Source organism: Podarcis muralis, chromosome 7 (genome assembly GCF_964188315.1).
Source record: "Podarcis muralis chromosome 7, rPodMur119.hap1.1, whole genome shotgun sequence".
Classification (NCBI taxonomy): domain Eukaryota; kingdom Metazoa; phylum Chordata; class Lepidosauria; order Squamata; family Lacertidae; genus Podarcis; species Podarcis muralis.
This window is the reverse complement of record NC_135661.1, coordinates 20565554-20587953: the sequence shown is the minus strand read 5'-3', so window position 1 is coordinate 20587953 and position 22400 is coordinate 20565554. Positions and strand designations below refer to the sequence as shown.

The window sequence follows — 22400 nt, the reverse complement described above, 5'->3', positions numbered from 1 at the left end:
TAGAAAGTACATAGTCTCATAGAGTTGGACGTGAATGTACCCCCTCAGAAGAGCCCTTAACCTCATTTACGTAGTTAAAGGCTAGCGCATGAAACGTTAGGGCAGAAGTTTTGGGTCTGTGTTAAAGTTCACAGACGAGCGCCGAGAGCCTGCGACTCTATCCTTTTTTTTTTTATCTCTACGGAACGCACGGGCTTGGAACTGGCGCGCATGCGCCTTGGCTGGACCACGCGGGAAGTATACCTCCGTCCCTGCGCGCCTGAATGTTACGGAAGCGTAGGTTCCAGAACTAGCTTCCGCGCTCCTATTGGCTGGCGCGGCTTGGGAACCCTCGCCTCTGCGGAACCTAGGGATGGCAGGCGATTGGTCGAGGAGAGGAGGTAGGCGGAGACAGGTGAGCAGGAGGCGGGCTTTCATTGGCTGCGCTGAAGTTGGAAAGAAGGAAGCGGTCGCTAAGGTAAGTCAGTCTGGTTGCTGGGGAGGGGGAGAAGAGACCCTCCTAAGGGAGAGGCCCTTCCTCTTCCCATGGAGGGCTGATATGGGGCAGAGGCTTGGAAAAAGGAGGTCGATGGGGCAGAAGAAAGAGGAACCCAGCGCACCTGCGGCTCCCAGCCCTGTACACCTGAGATTTTATTATTTTTATTATTTTATAGATCAGTTAAATGTCAAATTACTTCTATTGCCGGGGTGGTATCCCAAGTAACTTACACTTAAGAGTAGACCCATTCAGTTGCGTCCAGTGCTTGTCCTACTCAAGAGCAGGCCCACTGCAGTTAATGAATGCAAGGACACCCACCCATTGAAATGAATGAATCTTACCTTAGCCAAGTCCATTTATTGGTCTACTCTGCATAAGTCCATTTATGGGTCTACTCTGGGTAGGGCTAGCATTGGATACATATGTGTGTGTGTGTGTGTGTGTATCATTTGATATTTTTTTAAAAAAAAGTTTTTACAACAAAACTATTTTATATATCTTCTAGTTGCTGATGTTTCCGTTGTGAAATCACTTCAAGGAAGTGATCTGTAAATTAAATATATGGTTTTTAAAAAATGGACTTCGAGGCTGCCTTTCAAAACAGGAACATCCTGTCAAGGCAGCGTACAAAGTATTTAAACATGTTAAGGTGTGCCTGTCGAGGGACGAATCATTCTCCTAAAATTGTGGGACAGAGTTGTTAAAACTGTTATCGGTCCAAACCAGGAATCCCATCCTAAAAATTAAAACCTAAGCACAACTGTAAAAACAGATGGGCAATTTAAAAAAATTAATAAATAGTAGTAGTATTGGGTTGTATCCAATTATACTCAAGTATATGCACTGACACGGGTGGTGCTGTGGGTAAAAGCCTCAGCGCCTAGGGCTTGCCGATCGAAAGGTCGGCAGTTCGAATCCCCGTGGTGGGGTGCGCTCCCGTTGCTCGGTCCCAGCGCCTGCCAACCTAGCAGTTCGAAAGCACCTCTGGGTGCAAGTAGATAAATAGGGACCGCTTACTAGCGGGAAGGTAAACGGCGTTTCCGTGTGCAGCTCTGGCTCGCCAGAGCAGCGATGTCACGCTGGCCACGTGACCCGGAAGTGTCTCCGGACAGCGCTGGCCCCCGGCCTCTTGAGTGAGATGGGCGCACAACCCCAGAGTCTGGCAAGACTGGCCCGTACGGGCAGGGGTACCTTTACCTTTTATATGCACTGAAACTAATGTACCTAAGTTATGTCAACTTCAAAGCATCTACTCAACTGGTACCTAGAGCAGTTGGGGAATAGGAGGGAAAGTTTTTATTTTTAAAAAAATAGTATCAAAACCCAGACAGAGAAGGAGGTTGCATAGTTTTGTTTTTTAGTTTTGTTTGCTTACCAAGCAATACTGCTCGCATCTGTTCAGAAGTAAGCCCCATTAAGGTCAATGGGAGTAACACCCAGATTAGGGTTTTTCAGTGAGTTGTATCCAACCTTAGTCCTGTTTAGAATAGAGCCACTGAAATGAATAGGGAAAGTTAGGTCCATTATTGTCTTATTTTTCTTATTGATAATTTTATTGTTTTACCTTTTTTGTAAATCATTTTGAGGGTTTTTGATTTTGTTTTTTACACAATCAAACAGTGTTAAAACCTCATAAAATAAATTAATAAGTAATTTCAGGGAGACTACCGTGAGTCAACCCAATATTTCTACACTGACTTTCAGGGCAAGCCTACCCAAGACAGTTCACGCTCATAATTAAAACAACAGCTACTTCAGTATACCTACAATCATAGCTTTCCATTTACAGGCAGTCTGATACGTGCTACTGGCTGGCTAATGCCAGGGGGGGGGGGGGGAAATAAAACGGAGACCGCAACAGGTTAAACATGTCAGGCACCTTGTAAAACCAGGTCAAATCAACACTTACCAAGGCATGTTTAAAAGCCTGTAATGAAAGGAGTCAAACGTGTATCGCTTGAGGGGCCCACAAACCGGGGCCCTCCCAGTGAAACACGTTCCGTCCCTCCATCCCACAAACCCGATTGATCTTGCTTATTATTTGCATACTACTTGATACTACTGGCCTGATCCAGCAGGGCTCTTCTTGCGTAACGATCTGAGCAGGGATAAGGCAGCTCCCGATGTTCCTGGCCTCATTTATGGTTTATCCACCAAGCAGCTGTTGACTCTTGCTGTCTGTTTCAGAGCTTCGCCATGGCCTACGGGGATGATGGACACAACCTGAGGGAAGTGCTGGCCACTTTCAAGTCCTGTCTTGACGAGAAGTCGGAAATCCTAATGGACCCTTACTTAGCAGGCTGGAAAGGGCTTGTCAGGTAAGGCTGTCCACCTAGTTAGGGAACCGAGCTTAGATCTGGCTCCACATCGGGAGTTGGGAACCTGTGGCTGCTCAGATGCCTAAAGCGCCTCTGCCAGTCAGTGTAGACCACACTGACCTACATGGGCCAACACGATGACTTATAAGGCACTCCCCTATTTTCCTTTGTTACTGACCAAGGCAAAAAATGGGGTCCCTGGCCCCGCTCCTGCCACCTCTCTGCAAGTGTCCTCATGGCATGGCATTCAACGTTCCCTCTTCCACCCACAAGGAGCAGGAAAAGTGAGTGGGAGACCATCAGCAGATAGTCCTTGTCCCTGAAGAGTTGCAGGGAAGGCTGGTTGCTTGTCACAAGCGAAACTGTTGAAGCCTGCCCTCTGACTGTAAACTGTTTCTTGTTGAGACCGGCCCGCATGGATCTAGGTGGAAACTTCTGTCATTTATTCTGTTGGGTTGCGCCTCTAAACCAAGGGTGGGGACCTTTTTTCAACTCCACAGCCGCATCTCTGCAGTGGGCAGGGCCAGAGGCAACATCGAGTGGAGCTTCTAATGCACATTTTGCCTTTCGGCAGCAGGCTAGTCTATACACGCCCTCTCTATCCTCCTTCCACGCGTGCAAGAGCGTTAGCAGTGCTCAAGGGACACATTCCAGCTGGTTTATGAAGAGTAGGGCCAGTGAGGGGGTGTGGGCTGGGGAGAGGGCCAGACAGAGAGGCCAGGAGGGCTGCCTTCAAGGTTTCCCACCTTGAAGGCTCCTTGTAACCACAGGGTTCTGTTTTGGAAAGCAGGTTTCTGAACACCATGGGCACAATCTTCACCTTCGTTTCCAAAGACGCAGTGGCCAAAATCCAAATCATGGAGGAATTCCGAAGCGGCCCCCATAAGGAGAGCTACAGAACCCTTCAATCCATGGTGAGCTACGAGATGGCCAACAACCTGGTAGACATGAAGAAGAACACCGAACGCCCCGTATCGGGCTGCCGGACAATCCTGCGCCTCCACCGGGCCCTTCTATGGCTGCAGCTCTTCCTGGAGGGCCTGCGGACCGGTGGCGCAGACTGCAAGACGTCGGTGGTCTGCACAGATTCGTACAATGCCTCTCTGGCCAATTACCACCCTTGGATTATCCGCAAGGCAACCACCATTGCCTTCTGCACTCTGCCCAACCGGGAAGCTTTCTTTGAGAACATGAAGGTGGGCAGCAACGAGGAGGCAGTGGAGATGCTGGGAGAAGCTTTGCCCCACATCAAGAAGCTCTACGATATCACACAGGAACTTTACAGCCAGCACAAACTCCTGGATCTCCCATAGCAGAGCGGATCCCCACAATCAAGTGGTTCTCTGAATGCCACAGACGAAAAAGCAAGCATCGATCGTACATCTCATGCTTATCCATTTCCAGGCCTGCTTGGCGCCATGAGCTAGCTCTCTGCTTCTCAGCTCTCTCCTATAAATCAGGCTTCTTATTGCTGGAATCATTTGAGCCTTCAAACCATCCCTATTCTGGGTTTAATCAGCCAGATATCCGGAGAAACAGAACTGGCCCCAGTTCCTCTTTGACTGCGGTGGGGAGCCTACAGCCTTTCAGATGTTCTTGGGCTCCAACTCCCAACCACTGGGCTGGGGCTCATGGGAGTCAGAGTCCAAGAACATACTTGAACTACAACTCCTATCATCCCTGATGGCTGGCCATGCTGGCTGGGGCTGATGGGATTTGGAGTCTCCCCCCCAAAAAACCAAACCCCTGATCTAAGAAGAAGCATTCCCCACTCTCAGGAGTCAATGAATGCCTCTTCCAAATAGAGACCATCCTCCATTTCTCCTTTGCCGTAGGGAATGCTGCTCCTATAGTCGGGGTGAGGAACCTGTCAGCCTTCCAGATGTAGCTGGACTCCAGCTCCCATCATGCCTGACCATTTGGCTGTGCTAGCTGGGGGGTTGATGGGAGCCCAGCAACATCTGCAGGGCCGAAGGCTCGCCACCGTTTCATCACATGGTTTTTAAGGCTACAGTCTTCCCCAATGTGTACGGGAGGTAAACCTGCTTAAGCAATGAATGTACTTAATCACAGGGGGATGGATGAGGACCTGGAAGCAGGGGTCTCCCTGGCCTCAATTGTGCTCTCTGCCAATCAACCCTGGTTTTGTTTAATCAAGGTGCAACTGTATCCCCTCCACCCTTCAGATCGAATTAAGCTTTAAAGGGGAAAGGGGGGATTTTACAGTGGACTGATGTATATACCTGTTTCGATGACCATGTGACAAGGGGAAGACTTTAGGGGCAAGATTGCTCAGGATTGCCATGATACATATGCCTGAAGGGAGAATCCCACCGGGGTTCTATTGAGCCCTCCCTTCCGCACACAGACGCAGGTAATGCACCCACAAACCTGAAGCCTTTCAGGGCATCACATACAGATCCCTACTAGCCTGTGACTCCCTCTACCCAGACTCCTCCCACTCTTGAGCATGAACAGCCTGTGGGGTTTGGGATAGGGGCAATGGGTGCAAAAACAGGGTCCTTTCATCAGTCACCAGCCAGGCATGTTGCAGAGCATTTATTATACCCAGTTGAGGGGCAGCACTGTGTGGGTATGCAAGGACAAATAAGAATTCAAAAGTGGGGAGGGAGCGGAATCTCCTTCCATACACACAGGGGAAGGCAAAGATATTTCACACTGCTACAATCCGGAAATCAACAATCTTTAGCATGCTGGAAGTGGGAACAATCTCCCTAGTAAGGGTGGGGGACCTGTGGAAACCCCCCCCCCCCCAATGTCAGTGTCTTGTGCAAGCCACCTAGAAGTTTTGTTTTGTTTTGAGTGGTGTATACACAACTTCTAAATAAGTGAATGAAACATATCTGGAGAACCACTGGATCCCCACCCCTGATGAAACCGAACTCCTGAACCATCTTCACACCTCTTCTCTCCCCGTCATTCTCTCTCATGACAAGACTGTTCACTTAGAAAAGCTTTTTGTTTTTTTTAAAGTCACTGTGAGTTTCGAACTTGCATAAGGCTGCTGACCACGCCTTTGGCTTGAAGACAATCATACCTCTGTTTTAAACGTGGCGTTATTATTTTGGGGCCGTGATATGCTGTTATCTTAAGATTCCTTTCATGTTACAAATCAATCATACCTGTGTTTTTAAAGTGGTATTATTATTTCTGGATCACGATATGCTGTTATGTTAAGATTCCTTTCTGGATACAAATGAGTCATGTATCTATGGTGCTCTCATGTTTCCTGCCTCATATGATTTCTAAACTATCAATGCCTTTGTGGTGGTGGGGAGATTTGGGGGCACAATGAAAGTATTTGCACTTATGGCACTGTTTACTCCATGCATGTACTGTGATTTGTCTATATAGATATAGATATGTATTTACCTCTTATATTGCTTGGGTTCAAATAATCATCTGTCCTGTGTATACATGGTGGTGTCCTCAATTTCAGTCCTGATGGCCGCATAGGAATTTTTCACGGTTCTGCCACAAACAAGGTGCTATAATAATAATAATAATAATAATAATAATAATAATAATAATAATTAATATGTTATTAATACCCCGCCCACCTGGCTGAGTCTCCCCAGCCACTTTGGGCGGCTTCCAGTCAAGTGTTAAAAACAATACAGCATCAAATATTAAAAGCTTCCCTAAACAGGGCTGCCTTCAGATGTCTTTTAAGGAGAAGATAGCTGCTTATTTCCTTCACATCTGAAGGGAGGGCGTTTCACACGGCAGGCGCCACTAACGAGAAAGCCCTCTCTCTGGTTCCCTGTAACCTCACTTCTTGCAATGAGGGAACCACCAGAAGGCCCTCGGCGCTGGATCTCAGTGTCCGGGCTGAACGATGGGGGTGGAGACACTTCTTCAGGTATATAGGACCGAGGCCGTTTAGGGCTTTAAAGGTCAGCACCAACACTTTGAATTGTGCTCGGAAATGTCCTGGGAGCCAATGCAGATCTCTTATGCAGCAGAAGGCCCTTAATGAGACCCAAAAGCCTCCCCCTAAATCATAACCTCCCCGCACCCCATTAGCAAACAGTTGCTAATGGCAGCAGCACCATTAGGACCTTAATTCATGGCCCCACAGCCGGGGGAATAGCAGCAGGGGGACACAGACCACAAACAACAACCACAGACTTTCAGATGGTGGGGGAATGAGAGCATGGCAGGAAACAAACACAGTGTTATCACCTGACACAGGTATATCAAAGCTGATGCCTGTTGCCATGACATGAGAGGGGGCCATAGATCAACGACAGAGCATCTGCCTTGCATGTGCAAAGTCCCAGTTCAATCCCTGGCATCTCCAGGTGGGGCTGGGAAGGACCCTCAGTCTGAAGCCCTGGAGAGCCACTGCCGGTCAGTGTAGACAATCCTGAGCCAGGTGAACCTGGGGTCTGACTCCGTATAAAGGCAGTTTCCTAAAGTGGGAGTGAAGGAGCAGTAAGCCTTGGCACAACACCTTGCTCCCTCCCAGGAAAGGGTTGGGGAACCTTTTGGAGCCCAAGGGCCACATTCCCTTCTGAGCCAGGGGCAAAAGAATTAGGATAGTTTCTGCACACACACCTATTATTATTATTATCCTCTGTCCAGGCACACCAAAGGTCAAGGATGCATTCCAGCCAGGCAAATACACCTGCGGAGGATGTGAAGCAGGGCCACTGAAGGATGTGGCCTTGGGAGAGATCCAAGGGCCAGGTAGAGAGGCCTGGAGGGCCACATTCAGCCTCCAAGCTTGAGGTTCCCCACCCCGCAGTGGTAAACCATAACTAATGTTTTGTTGCAAACACAAGAGCTAGCTCCCTGCAAGAGAGCAAAAGCAACAAACCACAAGCCTTGGTATAGTGTTGCCTCTGAACCACGGACTGTGGTTTGTTTTACTCCTTTAGCCCTGTGGTGCAGCGCAGACCACGCCCTGAGGCACAGACAGAGGAAGGGTTGGCGTGTCAACAGCTGGGGGAGAGAGAGAGCACGAGCATGGGGTTCTCTATGGGTGGCATTGAGGCCCACCCCCAAATCTGGGACCAGTACCCAACCTTTCCCCAACAGTGGTTCCGAAAGTTGTTTGATCCAATGTAGGAATGCAGATATCCAGAGTGTGGGGTCAGGTGGGATTCTATGAGGAATTATAAAATATGCATCAAGCCATTGTGCCCACAATGAATGCATTGGGTTTGATATATTGACAATAATTTCTGATCAAATCCCACAGCCCTCTGCATCTCTGGCCATTTCCTCTACTGTTCCATTTCTCTTTCATGACCAGTCACGTACACTGCCAGTTGCTTCGCCAGGCAGGCATCCTGGGTCATCAAAGACAGTGGGCAGTTTCTTTGATGTAGCTTTTCTGATATATTAATCCCAGGATGTTAATCTGGTTTCACATGAAGGTGATAATGATCGCTGTCTTCCTGGCCATCCTTCTTATATGTATATTGCTTGTTTATCACCTCCCGGGGTTGCCAAATGCACTCCTTTGTAGTTCTGTTTTATTTACCCCATGCTTAATTAGTTTTGGTAGTTTAGCTTTGTCCCCACATGGGGTTTGTTGAAATGCTCAGAAGAAATCTGATTGGTTCTTACGAACACTCTGTAAAAGTTCTTTTGTGAATAAAACGACCTGGGCCGAGGGGTGGAGAGGGAGGCATAGATTATTATACACACCCTTCCCAGAGTCTTGCTGGTTCAAGCCTCTGTGTGTATTCTTATTCATCAGAGTTCAATCCTTCCTTGGCTTTGGGAACGCCTCAATCCAAAAGCAAGTAAAGCCCAGCACCTGCTTGCAAAAAATCAGGAACCTCTCAAGACCACCCTGTTTGAATAAATCCCTCGTGGCAGGGAGGGCCAGATTGCAGAGGGGCCCAACTCAACAGAATGCCGCAGAAGATTTGGTTAGCACGGGTGGCTAGCTATGGCTTCTTCCACACCTAAACTGCTCATGCAGTGTGTGCTTTGCTAAACAAATTCTCTCAGGATGCTTCCCACCTGCTGTAAATTTTATTGAACAAAACATTTGGCTTTCTAAGGGGCTCCCCTGCGTCGTTCGAAGTTAGGCTGTCCACACGCAGACCAGTCTCAGAAACAGCCAAGAGACATGTCTGTGTTCTTCCTGCTCAGCCTTGGTCTGGATTGGGCCCAGGCCCAGAGCTATCACTGCATGTCTTCCCAGTTTAGAAGACCCGGAGACTACATACTGGGCGGCTTGTTCCCTTTCACGGTGCTCACCTCCAACCTGACGGAACGGACCCTGCCTGACATTTACAACTGTGAGAGGTAAGGCAGCAAAAATGGCAAGGACGTAGCGATGGTTGGGGAGGTGGCGATGCAGAAACCCCTGCCTTGCGTGCGGCTGGACTTAACTGAATGAAGAGTTACTTCCATTGCTCCCCTCCCTTTTGCCGCTGGCCACCCCCAGCCCATGGCCCCTACGCACCCTCAGGGCTGAAAGAATATCAGATTAATTGTCAATGAGAAACTGTGGAGTAGATTTGAATGCTGTCCCCAATTAACTAGGCAGCTTTTAAAAGTAAAATTATTAAAAATGCAAGTGTCAACAAGACCTTCCTGAAGACTTTCCTTTTTTCCAATGAGCCTTTTAAGTTGATTTCTTTCCCTGTATCAGAATCATTTTTAAGATTGTTCTTCAATGTCATAATAAAAGCAAAGGCTGGGAATGGGAGTCGCTTTCTTAAGCTGGGAATTCCCCCCCCCCTTCTCACACATTTATACATTTAGGGTTTTGCTATTCTCTGAAACCTTATTTGCAAGTGTTTTAAGGGTCTTGTAAGCTGCCTCGGGAGGGCAGGGGGCCCTGAAAGGTTAAAAACAAAAACAAAAGTTGGCAAGGTGAAGGAAGGAGAGGGTCAGACTGTGCCTTGGCCAAAGGCCTGGTGGAACAGCTCTGTCTTGCAGGGCCTGCAGAAAGATGTCAAGTCCCGCAGGGCCCTGGTCTCTTGTGACAGAGTGTTCCACCAGATCGGGGCCACGGCCGAAAAAGCCCTGGCTCTGGTTGAGGCCAGCCTAACCTCCCTGTGGCCCGGGATCTCCAAGATGTTTTTATTTGAAGACCGTAAGGTCCTCCATGGGACATACCAGGAGAGGTAGTCCCGTAGGTACGAGGGTCCTATGCCGTATAAGGTTTCAAAGGTTAAAATCAGCACCTTGAACCTGATCCTGTACTCCACCAGGAGCCAGTGCAGCTGGTATAGCACTGGGTGAATGAGATCCCACGGCGAAGACCCCGTAAGGAGTCTCTCCGCGGCATTCTGCACCCACTGGAGTTTCTGGGTCAGTCTCAAGGGCAACCCCATGTAGAGTGAGTTACAATAATCAAGTCTGGAGGTGACTGTTGCGTGGATCACAGTGGCTAGGTCAGGGCAAGAGAGGTAAGGCGCCAACTGCTTAGCTTGGGGGGGATGAAAAAATGCCGCCTTTGTTATAGCTGCAATCTGCACCTCCATGGAAAGGGAGGTGTCGAAGATTACACCCAAACTCTTAACGGATGGTGCTGGCACTAATTGTGCCCCCACCAGAGATGGGAGTTGCCCCCCCAATCCCATATCGTCCCGACCCAGCCAAAGGACCTCTGTCTTCGAAGGATTTAACTTCAACCGGCTCCCATGTAACCATCCAGCCTATGTAATACAGGACAGGAAGAAAAGGAGCAGCAATTCAGTTATGCTTAAGAGCTCTGACCAGCCTCAAACAGACTGATTAAAAGTGGATGTAAACCGACAAGCCTTCAGAGACAGCCAGTGTGCTGCAGAGATTAGAGTGCTGGGCTAGGACGTGGGAGACGAGAGTTCAAGTCCCAGCTCAGGCATGAAACTCGCTGGGTGTGTCCCTGGGACAGTTGCTGCCTCTTGGCCTGACCTACTTCCCTGGGTTGTTGTGAGGATTAATTGGGAAAGGGAGAGGTGAACCATGGACTCCGCCTTGAGCTCTTTAGAAAGAAAGGTGAGGTATAAATTCAGTAAATAAATATACAGTGCCCATTTAAAAACAATCAACCCCTTCCGCCTACCCATATCCGTGCCCCCAACCCACATTGTTAAATAAATAAATATTTATTATTATTATTATTTATACCCCGCCGTTCCTGGTTCAGAAAACCGGGCTCAGGGCGGCTAACAACAAATTTAAAACAATTGACGCAAGAAAAAAACAGCATAAAATACAGTATAAAACTTGAATAATAATAAATTCAGAATTCAAAAATCAATTTAGGGGGGAAATCCATCCAATAAACATTAGGTGATCACCAGGGCTAGCTGGCTAAATTAGTCCTATTTGGGCCAGCGGGGAGACCAGGGGAGAATTAGCTGTGGGATCCCAGAGCGGGTAATCTTCATAAAAAGGGGAGGTGGAGGGAAAGAAGGGGGATAAAAGATCAGGCTAAGTTCAAATTGAAAGCCAGGTGGAATAGCTCTGGCTTACAGGCCCTGCGGAAGGAAGTTAAATCCTGCAGGGCCCTGGTCTCATGGGACAGAGAATTCTACCAGGTCGGAGCCATCACTGAGAAGGCCCTGGATGGGTCCCTAGTCACTCTGGAGAGAGGCATTTTAGGGGGTCACAGGTAGTGGCAGGAGGATAGAATCTTAGAGTTGGAAGGGAACCCAAGGCTCATCTAGTCCAACCCCCGGCAGTGCAGGAATCTCAGCTAAAGCATCCCTAGACAGATGGCCACCCGTCCTCTGCTTGAAAACCTCCAAGGGAGGAGAGTCCACAACCTCCTGAGAGAGACTCTTTCACTGCCGAACGGGGAAAAGAGGGGACCAGTAGCTTGCCATCCATCAGTTATCTCAAGCTAACATCCCTATTCGCCTCCTCGGCCAAAAGCAGGAGGGCACAAATTGTGCAGGGGCAGGGCCACCCCTGAAGCTCCCGGGCATGTCTTTGTGCACCTTCCTGCAATCAGGAGCCCACTCAGGGGAGCGTCTAAAGGCAAGCCGGTGTGCTCCTGATCAGGGTTCCAGCCAGCCACCTAGGCTGTCTTCCAGGATGCTCTGTGCCATGCACTTCCCCCAGTTTTATTAAACGTTTACAGTTTAACAGCGTTCCCTGCTTACTTGGTTGTTGCACATGTGTTGGGCGAGCGGGGACGTTGCCTCCTTCGGGGGTCTCCCCCCCCTCCAATGAGCACTTCTGTACTTCTGCGCACTCCGGGGTTTCCCCGCAAGCCTCTGACCCCTCTTTGCATGGGGGTGGTGCAGTTTGGGCTATGTGAGAGATCGGCACTCAACCCTGCATGTTGCCAATAGAGGGAGAGAGACTGCCATCCCCCCTGTTCTGTCCTCTGTCCCCCAGGCTTTATGCTGCCGGTCTGGTCTGGGCCCTTGGGATGAAGATTGCCATTGAGGAGATCAACAACTCCACCACGCTGCTGCCAGGGATCCGCCTTGGCTATGATATCTACGACACCTGCATGGAACCGGTGGTCACCCTCCAGCCCAGCCTGCTCTTCCTGTCCAGAGCAGGCACAAACAGCATCGGGATCCTTTGCAACTACACGGACTACCAGACCCGGGTGACGGCTGTCATCGGGCCTCACGACTCAATGCTCTCTTCGGTGACAGCCAAGCTGTTCGGCTTCTTCCTGATCCCGCAGGTAGAATAACCGTAAGAGCAAATGACACCCTCGTGAGAATAATAGTACCGTATTTTTTGCTCTATAAGACTCAAATTTTCCCTCCTAAAAAGTAAGGGGAAATGTGTGTGCGTCTTATGGAGCGAATGCAGGCTGCGCAGCTATCCCAGAAGCCAGAACAGCAAGAGGAATTGCTGCTTTCGCTGCACAGCGATCCCTCTTGCTGTTCTGGCTTCTGAGATTCAGAATATTTTTTTTCTTGTTTACCTCCTCCAAAAACTAGGTGCGTCTTATGGTCTGGTGCGTCTTATAGAGCAAAAAATACAGTAATAATAATTTATTATTTATACCCCGCCCATCTGGCTGAGTTTCCCCAGCCACTCTGGGCGGCTTCCAATCAAGTGTTAAAAACAAGACAGCATTAAATATTAAAAACTTCCCTAAACAGGGCTGCCTTCAGATGTCTTTTAAAGAGAAGATAGCTGCTTATTTCCTTCACATCTGAAGGGAGGGCGTTCCACAGGGCAGGCGCCACTACCGAGAAGGCACCAGTGAGGCCCACCGCAAAATGTTGCAGCGTAAAACGCACCTATTCCATGTTTCAGGGTTGTCTCCAAATAAGGCCTACTCATTCATTCAATAGGTTTATTTGTTCTAGCCAAAGGACATGGCCATTAGGTCGAAGCAGCGTTTCTCAAACTTGGGTGCCCAGCTGTTGTTGGACTACAACTCCCATAATCCCTAGCTAGCAGGACCATTGGTCAGGGATGATGGGCATTATAGTCCAACCCAAATTTGAGAAACACTGCATTAAAGTTCACCCAGATACCAACATAGCAATAATATAGCGAACATCAGTAATAGAAAACAAGAAAAATCAGAAGTACCATCGGCTATCCCAACTTCAGATTAAACCTCAGAGTCCCCAGAACAATTTACAGCAATGTTCTCTACCTCTCTCTTTCCTGCAACCAGTGGAAAAAGAGCCACTTTACGGGTCACAAAGTTTTTAGTGGCCTGCAAAACAAACTGCCCTGTTTCATCCATGGTATTCCCGCTTCCATACATCAACAAAGGTTTCAAAATCTTGGATCCGGGTAGACCCATTGGAATTAATGGAGCTAAGTTAACCATGTGCATTAATTGCAGTGGGTCTAACTTTGAGTAGGTCTGGCATCGGCGCAAGCTCCCAAGCTGAACTTTTATACCCACTTATCTTGGAGTTGGGCTGGGAGGGAAATGTGATCCAACTGCTCAGACTGAAACACAGCCACCTTTTGCAATACACACTTGGAACAAATGTTGCAATCGAGTTCTCCAGGCAAGCAACAAGTGCAAAAGTGCACGTGCTAGGATCAAGTGTGCCTAAGAATGCATAAATCAGTGAAAATAGCATTCTATTAGGGGAACAGGCTTTGCAAAAAATTGTGTACGAGGCAAAACAGCATCCAAAGATAAGTTCGTTACAAAAAATGCAAAACTAAAATGCTTATGAATTTTCATTAGGATTTTTAAAAAAATCAGATGGATGTGGAAATGTGGAGAACTGAAATTAAGCTTGGGTGTGGGGAAGAGAAATGGAAAGAAACTGAAATTAACATGATTCACTTGTTCCTATCTTGGGGTGAGACATTATGAACTCTGTGGGTTCTTTTGGCAGTCAACTCAACTGTGCCTCCCCGCCCCTTCCTTCCTTCCTTTGGGAGTCCCACAACATTGGGGGGGGGCAGGTTCCTGACCCTGGGCCCACACGAATCCCACACGAATCCTGCAAGAGTGCTAACGCCTTGTCAGGGACCCTACTTATCCATACATCTGCTTAGCCCTCTCCTTCATATGGTTTCAGAAGGCTGTAGAAGGCAAAGGGGCCTTTATTTTTGTTGGAATGGTCAACTGGTGCAACTGGATTAGAACAGCCTTCCCCAGACAGGGGCCCTCCAGACATTTTGGACTGCAACTCCCATGATGTAATGATTTTATTGATAAAAAGAGTAATAAGAAGCTTTGCCACTATTCTGTGTACAAAAGCACATGGTTTCAGTTATGCACTTTCTTAGGCATGACTTAGACATGGACTGTGGTCCATATAAACACTCTACCCTTCTAAATATACCCAAGCTAAATCCTCCCTTGCCATTTATCCCAAAACAATAACAACACTGATCCTACTTTCTCTCACTAACCCTGACACAAACCTTCCGAACACTCCTACCCCAACTGATGGGAATTGCAGCCCCAAATATATTGAGGGCACCAGCTTAGCTGAGTCCAGATTGCATGACGGGAAATGCGTTAATGTGTTGTACCCAACCAACTTCTGCTTTAGACCAGACCCACTGGAATTAATGGATCTCAGTTTGTCATGTCCATTAACTTCAATGGGTCTCCTCCATGTAGTATGATTGGACACAGCTCATTAATAGGGTATTGCTTGACATTCAATGTGGTTTTTAATTGTTTTTATATGCTGTAAGACAGTGATGGCCAAACTTGGCCCTCCAGCTGTTTTGGGACTACAACACCCATCATCCCTAGCTAACAGGGCCAGTGGTCAGGGATGATGGGAACTGTAGTCCCAAAACAGCTGGAGGGCCAAGTTTGGCCACCACTGCTGTAAGCAGCCATGGGGAGTTGGTCTCTTTGGAATGGCGGCCTGCAAAGTCACCAAATAAATTAAAAATTGGTACAATTGTGGCCTTCAGATCAGCTATGGAGCCACCATGGAGGCCCTGAACAATGAGGAGCTGTATCCCTCTTTCTTGCGGACTGTGCCCAGCGACAAGAGACAGCTGGAAGCCATGGTCCAGCTCCTGCAGGCTTTCAAGTGGAATTGGATCGCGGTCATTGGCAGCAACGATGAATATGGGCGTGGAGGCCTCAGCCTTTTGTCGTCCATGGTGGCCAGCAAACAGATCTGCATCGCCTTCGAGGGGCTGATCCCAGCCGATGTGTCCAACCCGAGCCTCCAAGTGAAGATGAGGCAGACGATCCAGTCGATCAACGAGTCCAAAGTCAACGTCATCGTCCTCTTCGCCAGCGACCGGCCTGTCCGGGCTTTCTTCAAGCTGTGCTTGGAGATGAAGCTGAGCCAGAAGGTGTGGTTGGCCACCGAAGCCTGGGTGATGTCAGACGTGGTCACCTCTGTGGACAAGATCCAAGCCATTGGGACAGTCATCGGCTTCGTCATAAAGGGGGGGACAGTCCCTGGCTTCGAGGAGTACGTCTACAGACTTTTAGAGATGACCCAAGAGGACGGCTTCTGCAACACATCCCAGGAGGAAGTGGACAAGATGGACTCCGATGTCCTGGGACCGCAATGCTGGCAATGCAACTACATCTCTCGCCGAAACATCACTGCGGTGCTCAAGCACCGGCAGACGTACGCTGTCTACACCGCAGTGTACAGTGTGGCTCACGCACTCCACAACTTGTTGTGCTCCCAGAGAGGGACGTGTCATAAGGGTAACATCAAATCTTGGGAGGTAGGCGAGAGGCAGTCAGCTGCCCATCGACTGATAATACAGTGAGGCCTGGTGACCTGTTTTCGCCCGCGTGGTTTGAAATTGTTATTATTTATTATACTTTTTAGTAACACAAAACAACTTAACAACAATAACTAGCACATGCATTAACACCAGCTTATAACCAAACAATCTCAAACGCATTCATATTTTCAAAAGCCAGTATTAAAACATCCCACCCTCTGAAGGAGGCCACAGATCGTTAAAAGTCAAAGGCCTGGAAGAAAACAAATGTTTTTGCCTGGTGCCTAAAGATAGGAGATGATGGCGCCAGGCAAGCCTCCCTGGGGGGAGCATTCCACAAGCGGGGAGCCACCACTGAAAAGGCCCATTCTCATGCTGCCACCCTCCAGACCTCCTGTGCACATGGGAGCACATGGAGAAGGGCGTCATACGGTGATCACAGAATCAGATTGGTTCATATAGGGAGATGCGGTCCTTGAGGTATTGAGGTCCTGGGTCTTTCAAGGCTTTATAGGTCAAAACCAGCACCTTGAATTGGCAGCCAGAAACTGATTGGCAGCCGGTGCAGTTGGGCCACGATTGGCGTTATATGCTCAAACTGTCTTGCTCCGGTGAGCAACCTGGCTGCCAAATTCTGCACCGGCTGCTGTCCATTACATGACTTGGCCAAAACAACCTTTGGATCAAACAAGGAATGGGTTTGCTTAATTAGGCCCAAGGGCCAGAGGTCCCCCAACCTGCCCTAAAATCTTCCTGGCAATGGGTTAATGCCCTCAAGCACACCCGAGAACAGCAGGGCAGCTTACGAGCCACAGGGCAGGCTGAGTGGCACATACAGCTTTGTCCTGCCACACTTTGCCACCTGATATGGCTGCCTTCCTTTGGCTAACAGTAGGGCCAGCCTTGCAGAGAAGTAGTTAGTGCAGGCAAGGGGACATGGGATTAGGGGTCCAAGGGTGGGGGGACATGGGAGTTAGCACAGGACCCACCCACAGCCACCTTTTCCTTCCATCCAGCTGCTGGACAAACTGAAAGACGTCCATTTCAACATCTCCAACCAGTTGCACCATTTCGAAGACTACGGCAGCATCAACCTCGGCTATGAGGTCATTGGCTGGAGGTGGCAGGACAGTGGGATTGAGCACATCACCCTCGGGAACTTCAACACAAAACTGAACCTCAATACATCCTTGGTCCAGTTTCACACAGAGGATGGAAAGGTAAAGAGAGAGGGGGAGGAATGCAACAAAGGAGTACAGTAAAGCAAGTGATCTCTTTGCTTGCTTCCCACCCACAAATGTCCCCACACGAATTATCTGCCTGACCTATTTGTTTCTCAAAGTTTTATCCTGCCATTCCTCCAAGGCAACAAGCTAGATATGCTAAGGCTGTGTGCCCAACATGTATTTAAAACATGATCCCCACTCCCCAAATAATTCTGAAAATGGTACCTTACCCCTCAGCACCCATAAAAAACTCAGCTACAATCCCCAGCACCCATAACTAATGACAGTTCCCAGGATTCTTATTTGGGGTGTGTGTGTGATTTAAATTCGTGGTGTGCATGCAGGCCAGATAAAATTAATTTGTCCAGACACGGGAACACAGGAAACTGTCCTATACTGAGCCAGAAAAGTTCAGTATTTGTCTGCACTGACAGACCTTAAGGTCTTAAGGTTGTGGGTTCGAGATTCACGTGTTGTGGAAAGTTGGACCAGATGATTCTTGGGATCCCGTCCAACTCTATGGTTCTTTGATCCAGGATTTCAGCTTGATCCGAGTTGTTCTGAGTCCTCCCTGGGGGTTGAACCTGTGGCCTTTTTGCATGCAAAGCAGATGCTCTACTACTGAGCTATGGCCTTTCCCCCAGGTAGGGGGAGCAGGAAGATGGAGGGGAGAAGGAATGGTATAAGCAGAGAACAAGGGCGAAAGATGAGCAAAGGGAACAGCAAGAGAGAAGGAAAAGAAGATAGCTTTGCAGGAGGTAGACATTTCATGCTAACATTGGTCGCTCTCCCTTCTGCTTAGGCTCCCATCTCTGAGTGCCTTACGACATGTCAGGCTGGGCAGATCCGTCGGATGAAAGGGTTCCACCTCTGCTGCTACGACTGCATTGACTGCGAGAAGGGCACTTATTGCAGTTCTCCAGGTGAGAAGGATTGGGGCCTTGGGGTGACTTCCCTGCGTCACACTCAGAGGTCGCAGAGAATTCTGACAGGTATATGAGCAGCAATTGCTGGTGTTCATTTATCCACCCTGTATCCAGAACGGAAATCAATCCAGCAGATTCTATTGGTATTTGCTTGTTGTTTTTGGTCTGCAAACGGTACATTGCCCCCTTTGCATTGAAATGAATGATGTGGAACAACATAATTCATTGTGTAATCAATTATGACATTCATTGGTTAAGTAAAATTCTGCCACAGCAGTCAGGGATACGAGACGCATTCATTTGTGTTGCAAGCAGAACTGCAGCAGAACAGAAACAGCCTTGCATGTGATGTAAATGGGTTGGAAGAGAAATTGATTCCTTCTTTACATCCCTAGCTACAGTCATTGTATACAGGGACAGCAGCTCTCGTTGAGAGGAGATGGGGGTGGACAGCTCGGTTTATTCCTGATCTGTGTCAGTTCCACATTTGTTCATTCCTGAGTCGGCTCCACCCCACTTCTGCATTAATCTGCTCAAGTTTTCGGTAAAAAAAATAAGGTTGCATTAAATACTTATCTTTCTCACCCAAACCACTGCTGCTGGTCAAAATAGATGCTTTCCATGAAACCAAAAACTTGACTCCAGTTAAAATTTCACTCCCCACCTGGATAAAATAGTTTCACCACCATAGGAAGCTGCCTCATACAGAGCCAGACCATTGGCTCCATCTGATGCTGTACTATCTACACTGACTGGCAGCAGCTGCCCAGGGTTTTAGACAAGGGACCTTTCCCTGGGCTATGTGGAGATGCCAAGGCTTGAACCTGGGACCTTCTGCATGCAAAGCTGGTGTTCTACCACTGAGTTACAACCCTCCTCTTAAAATATTGGTACAGAGAAAGCTGTATTATATAGAGTCAGACCATTAGCTCTTTTAGCTCAGTCTACCCTGACTGGAGTGGGACACAGGTGGCGCTGTGGGTTAAACCACAGAGCCTAGGACTTGCCGATCAGAAGGTCGGCGGTTCGAATCCCCGTGACGGGGTGAGCTCCCATTGCTCGGTCCCTGCTGCTGCCAACCCAGCAGTTTGAAAGCATGTCAAACTGCAAGTAGATAAATAGGTACCACTCCAGCGGGAAGGTAAACAGCATTTCCGTGCGCTGCTCTGGTTCGCCTGAAGTGGCTTAGTCATGCTGGCCACATGACCCGAAGGCTGTACGCCTGCTCCCTCGGCCAATAAAGCGAGATGAGCACCGCAACCCCAGAGTTGGCCACGACTGGACCTAATGGTCAGGGGTCCCTTTACCTTTACCCTGACTGGATCCGCACTCCAGGGTTTCAAGCAGGAGTCTCACCCGGCTCTACCGACAGAGGATGCAAATGCAACCTGGGAGCTGTTGCATGAAAGCCAAGTGCTCTGGCCCTTCCCCAGGAGGACACCCCCTTGCTTGCAAAATGTACAGCTGCCTCCCTGCTCTTTTACAGAGGACACAACCTGTACCGCCTGCCCCACAGAACAGTGGTCCCCTGGACGCAGCACACGGTGTTACGACCGCAGCGAAAAGTATCTGTTCTGGTCCGAGCCTCTGGCCATCATCTTGGTAGCCTTGCTGATATTTGCGGTGACTCTCACCTGCCTCTCGGGGTCCCTGTTTCTGAGGAACCTCCACACCCCCGTGGTGCAGGCCGCCGGGGGAGCCATGTGCCTCGTGGGCCTCCTCTGCCTGGCCCTCATGTGCCTCAGCTGCGGCCTCTACATCGGCAAGCCCAGCCCGACCGTCTGCCTGTTGCAGCAGCCCTCCTTCGCCTTGTGCCTCAACCCTTGCTTCTCCACCATCACGGCCAAGGCCCTCCAGATCATGCTGGTGAACGACTTTGCAAGCAGCCGCCGCGGTTTCCTGCACAACCTGATCCAGAGGCGGCCGTGGGCCATCGTGGCCTTGTGCTTTCTGGGTGAAAGCGCCCTCTGCCTTGGGTACATCTATGTCAACCCGTCCACTCCGGGCAAGAACTACAAGCTCTTGGCCACCCAAGTCCTCATCCAGTGCAGGATAAAGTCCTGGGCTGCCTTCGCCATCATGCACGGGAACAACAGCCTCCTGGCCTTCACCTCGTTCCTCTGCACCTTCATGGTGCAGACGTCTCCCAAGAAGTACAACATCGCCCGCAGCATCACCTTCGCCATGCTCGCTTACTTCATCGCCTTGATCTTCTTCATCCCCACCTACGCCACCGTGGGGCTAGAGTACCAGCCCGCCGTGCAGGTGAGTGCCATGCTCCTGTGTGCTACAGGGCTGCTCGCGGCTTATTACCTCCCCAAGTGCTACATCCTGCGTTTCAAGCCGGACTGGAACACGGTGGACTATTTCCAAGATTACACCAAAGAGGCGACGCAGGAAAACGACCCCAAAAATTAGGGGTCGTAGCCGATGCTAGTCCTACCCACACAGGGAACCCGCTGAAGTTAAGGGGCATGGCTAACTTAGGCCTGGTCGGTTCAGTGGGTCTACTTTGAGGAGGACTTGGTCGGAGGCAACCCAAGCAGAAGTCTCTGAAGCAGGAAGGGAAGTCTCTCCTTTGATGGGGTTAACAGTGGCACTTATATCGCTGCCCTAGTATAGAAGCTTTTATTGGTGCGTGTTTTTATTTTGTTGGGTTGGACGTAGATACGGATTTGTCTTGATGGGATAGACTCGTTAGAGAGGCCTTGCATTCTAGTCCTCCTGCTCAGGGTTGGCAAGCCAGAGTTAGAGATGGGGAAAGATTTAGAGATGGGAAAATCCACAAACAACAAAAATGCCTTCTCTACCCTTTCTTCTTAGCCCCAGGGGATCATTGCAGAACACTCATGCAATGTTGGACTGGAACCTATATACATCTCACAGAGATGGCTTACTCACAGTAGTCTCCAACCCTGTCCTATTCTGCTCCGTGAATGGGAAGCTGCCTTAGCATCTATGCATGGCATTTCGTTAGATTTGAAACAGATTGCTTCAAAGCCAACAAAAACTATGTTTAAGGTGTACCTTTAACCTAGCGCCTTTACAGAAAGGAGCTGCCTGCTTCAGATAGATGCTGGCAATTAAATCTTCTTTCGAAGCATATAATTTGGGCCTTGCTTAGTGGTGTCTTATGTCTAGTTAGAAATTATTGTCCATGTTGCAGGAAAAGGCCTCTTGAATTATATCCCTGTAACGTGGAGACTAATGGATTGACAACAGAGGTAGAGATTTTATGGTGGCCAACAGATTAAGGGTTGTCTCCAACGTTGGACTTACTCAGAGGGGACCCACTGAAATCAATGGGCACAGCAAACCTAGGTGCACTAATTTCAATGGGTCTACTCTGAGTAGGACATCATTGGAGGTTGGTTTTTTTTAAGACTGCAAGGACAAACATTCCTGCATCCACTGCTCCGTGCTGAGAAGGTCTCCCTGCACTTAGCTTACATTCGTCAAATCTAGTTTAAGATGTTTATTTGGACATATGGACTGTCTTATTGATTTATACATATAAACTGGGATTGGTGGGATAGTCTTACTGTTAATGTCGGCTGGCAGTGTTTTTTTACCTCTTTCTGTTATATTTGCAAATAAAAAACACATTTAAAAGAGAAGTTGTCTTTATACCTAATTAGGGCTGTGCCAAGTACAGTGGTACCTCAGGTTACATACACTTCAGGTTATATACTCCGCTAACCCAGAAATAGTACCTCGGGTTAAGAACTTTACTTCAGGATGAGAACAGAAATTGTGCAGTGGCAGCGGGAGGTCCCATTAGCTAAAGTGGTGCTTCAGGTTAAGAACAGTTTCAGGTTAAGAACGCACCTCTGGAATGAATTAAGTACTTAACCCAAGGTACTACTGTAGCTACACACCCCATCATTGCACCTACTGCCACAGTTAGCTACACTGGTTAGTGAGCTCTGATCCACAAGTATTACATTTACGTGTATGGATGTTCTATCTAAAACTATTTGCTGATGAAGATTCATCTTCGAAACTGTTGATTCAATCCGGATATACTGTCTTGGACATCATCCACTGAAAGGCATCATGGTGTTCCCCGCCAGCAATTCATTTGGTTGACTACTTCTTGATTATGGACTGATATATATATTATTTTGAAGTTGAGGAGTTGTAAATTTTGGATGACATTCTACTACTATAATAACACAGCTACTATATTCATTAGTCACGTGTTGCGGCTGTATTTGAGCAGATTGACACACACACACACACCCGGCATCTGCTCATGTGGGATGGAAGCCTTTGCATCTACAGTTGTATGTGTGAAATAGCTGTGCATCTGGCAGCTCAGCTCATACGTCATACAAGGCTACTAAAGGGTGAGACTAGTCAACAG

The 22400-nt window shown here is 48.6% G+C and overlaps 2 protein-coding genes across 4 annotated transcripts; both read left to right on the top strand.

The window, feature by feature from the left end:
• Positions 1–215: 215 nt before the first annotated feature.
• On the top strand, positions 216–6233 carry CPTP (ceramide-1-phosphate transfer protein). Of its 3 annotated transcripts, none has more exons than XM_028740843.2 (3): positions 216–457; positions 2666–2796; positions 3587–6233. In XM_028740843.2, exons 1-3 carry the CDS (start codon positions 353–355, stop codon positions 4107–4109), a joined length of 759 nt encoding a protein of 252 aa, XP_028596676.1. In that variant the 5' UTR covers positions 216–352; the 3' UTR covers positions 4110–6233. The 3 variants fall into 3 exon arrangements, with proteins under 3 accessions (XP_028596676.1, XP_028596677.1, XP_028596679.1); XM_028740844.2 differs by lacking the exon at positions 216–457 and adding an exon at positions 464–616; XM_028740846.2 differs by lacking the exon at positions 216–457 and adding an exon at positions 943–1127.
• Positions 6234–6341: 108 nt separating this feature from the next.
• On the top strand, positions 6342–21720 carry TAS1R3 (taste 1 receptor member 3). The gene is made up of 6 exons (XM_028740847.2): positions 6342–9084; positions 12118–12418; positions 15100–15879; positions 16899–17102; positions 17911–18031; positions 19521–21720. The coding sequence occupies exons 1-6, from the start codon at positions 8906–8908 to the stop codon at positions 20450–20452; spliced, it is 2517 nt and encodes an 838-aa protein (XP_028596680.2). The 5' UTR covers positions 6342–8905; the 3' UTR covers positions 20453–21720.
• Positions 21721–22400: the final 680 nt, after the last annotated feature.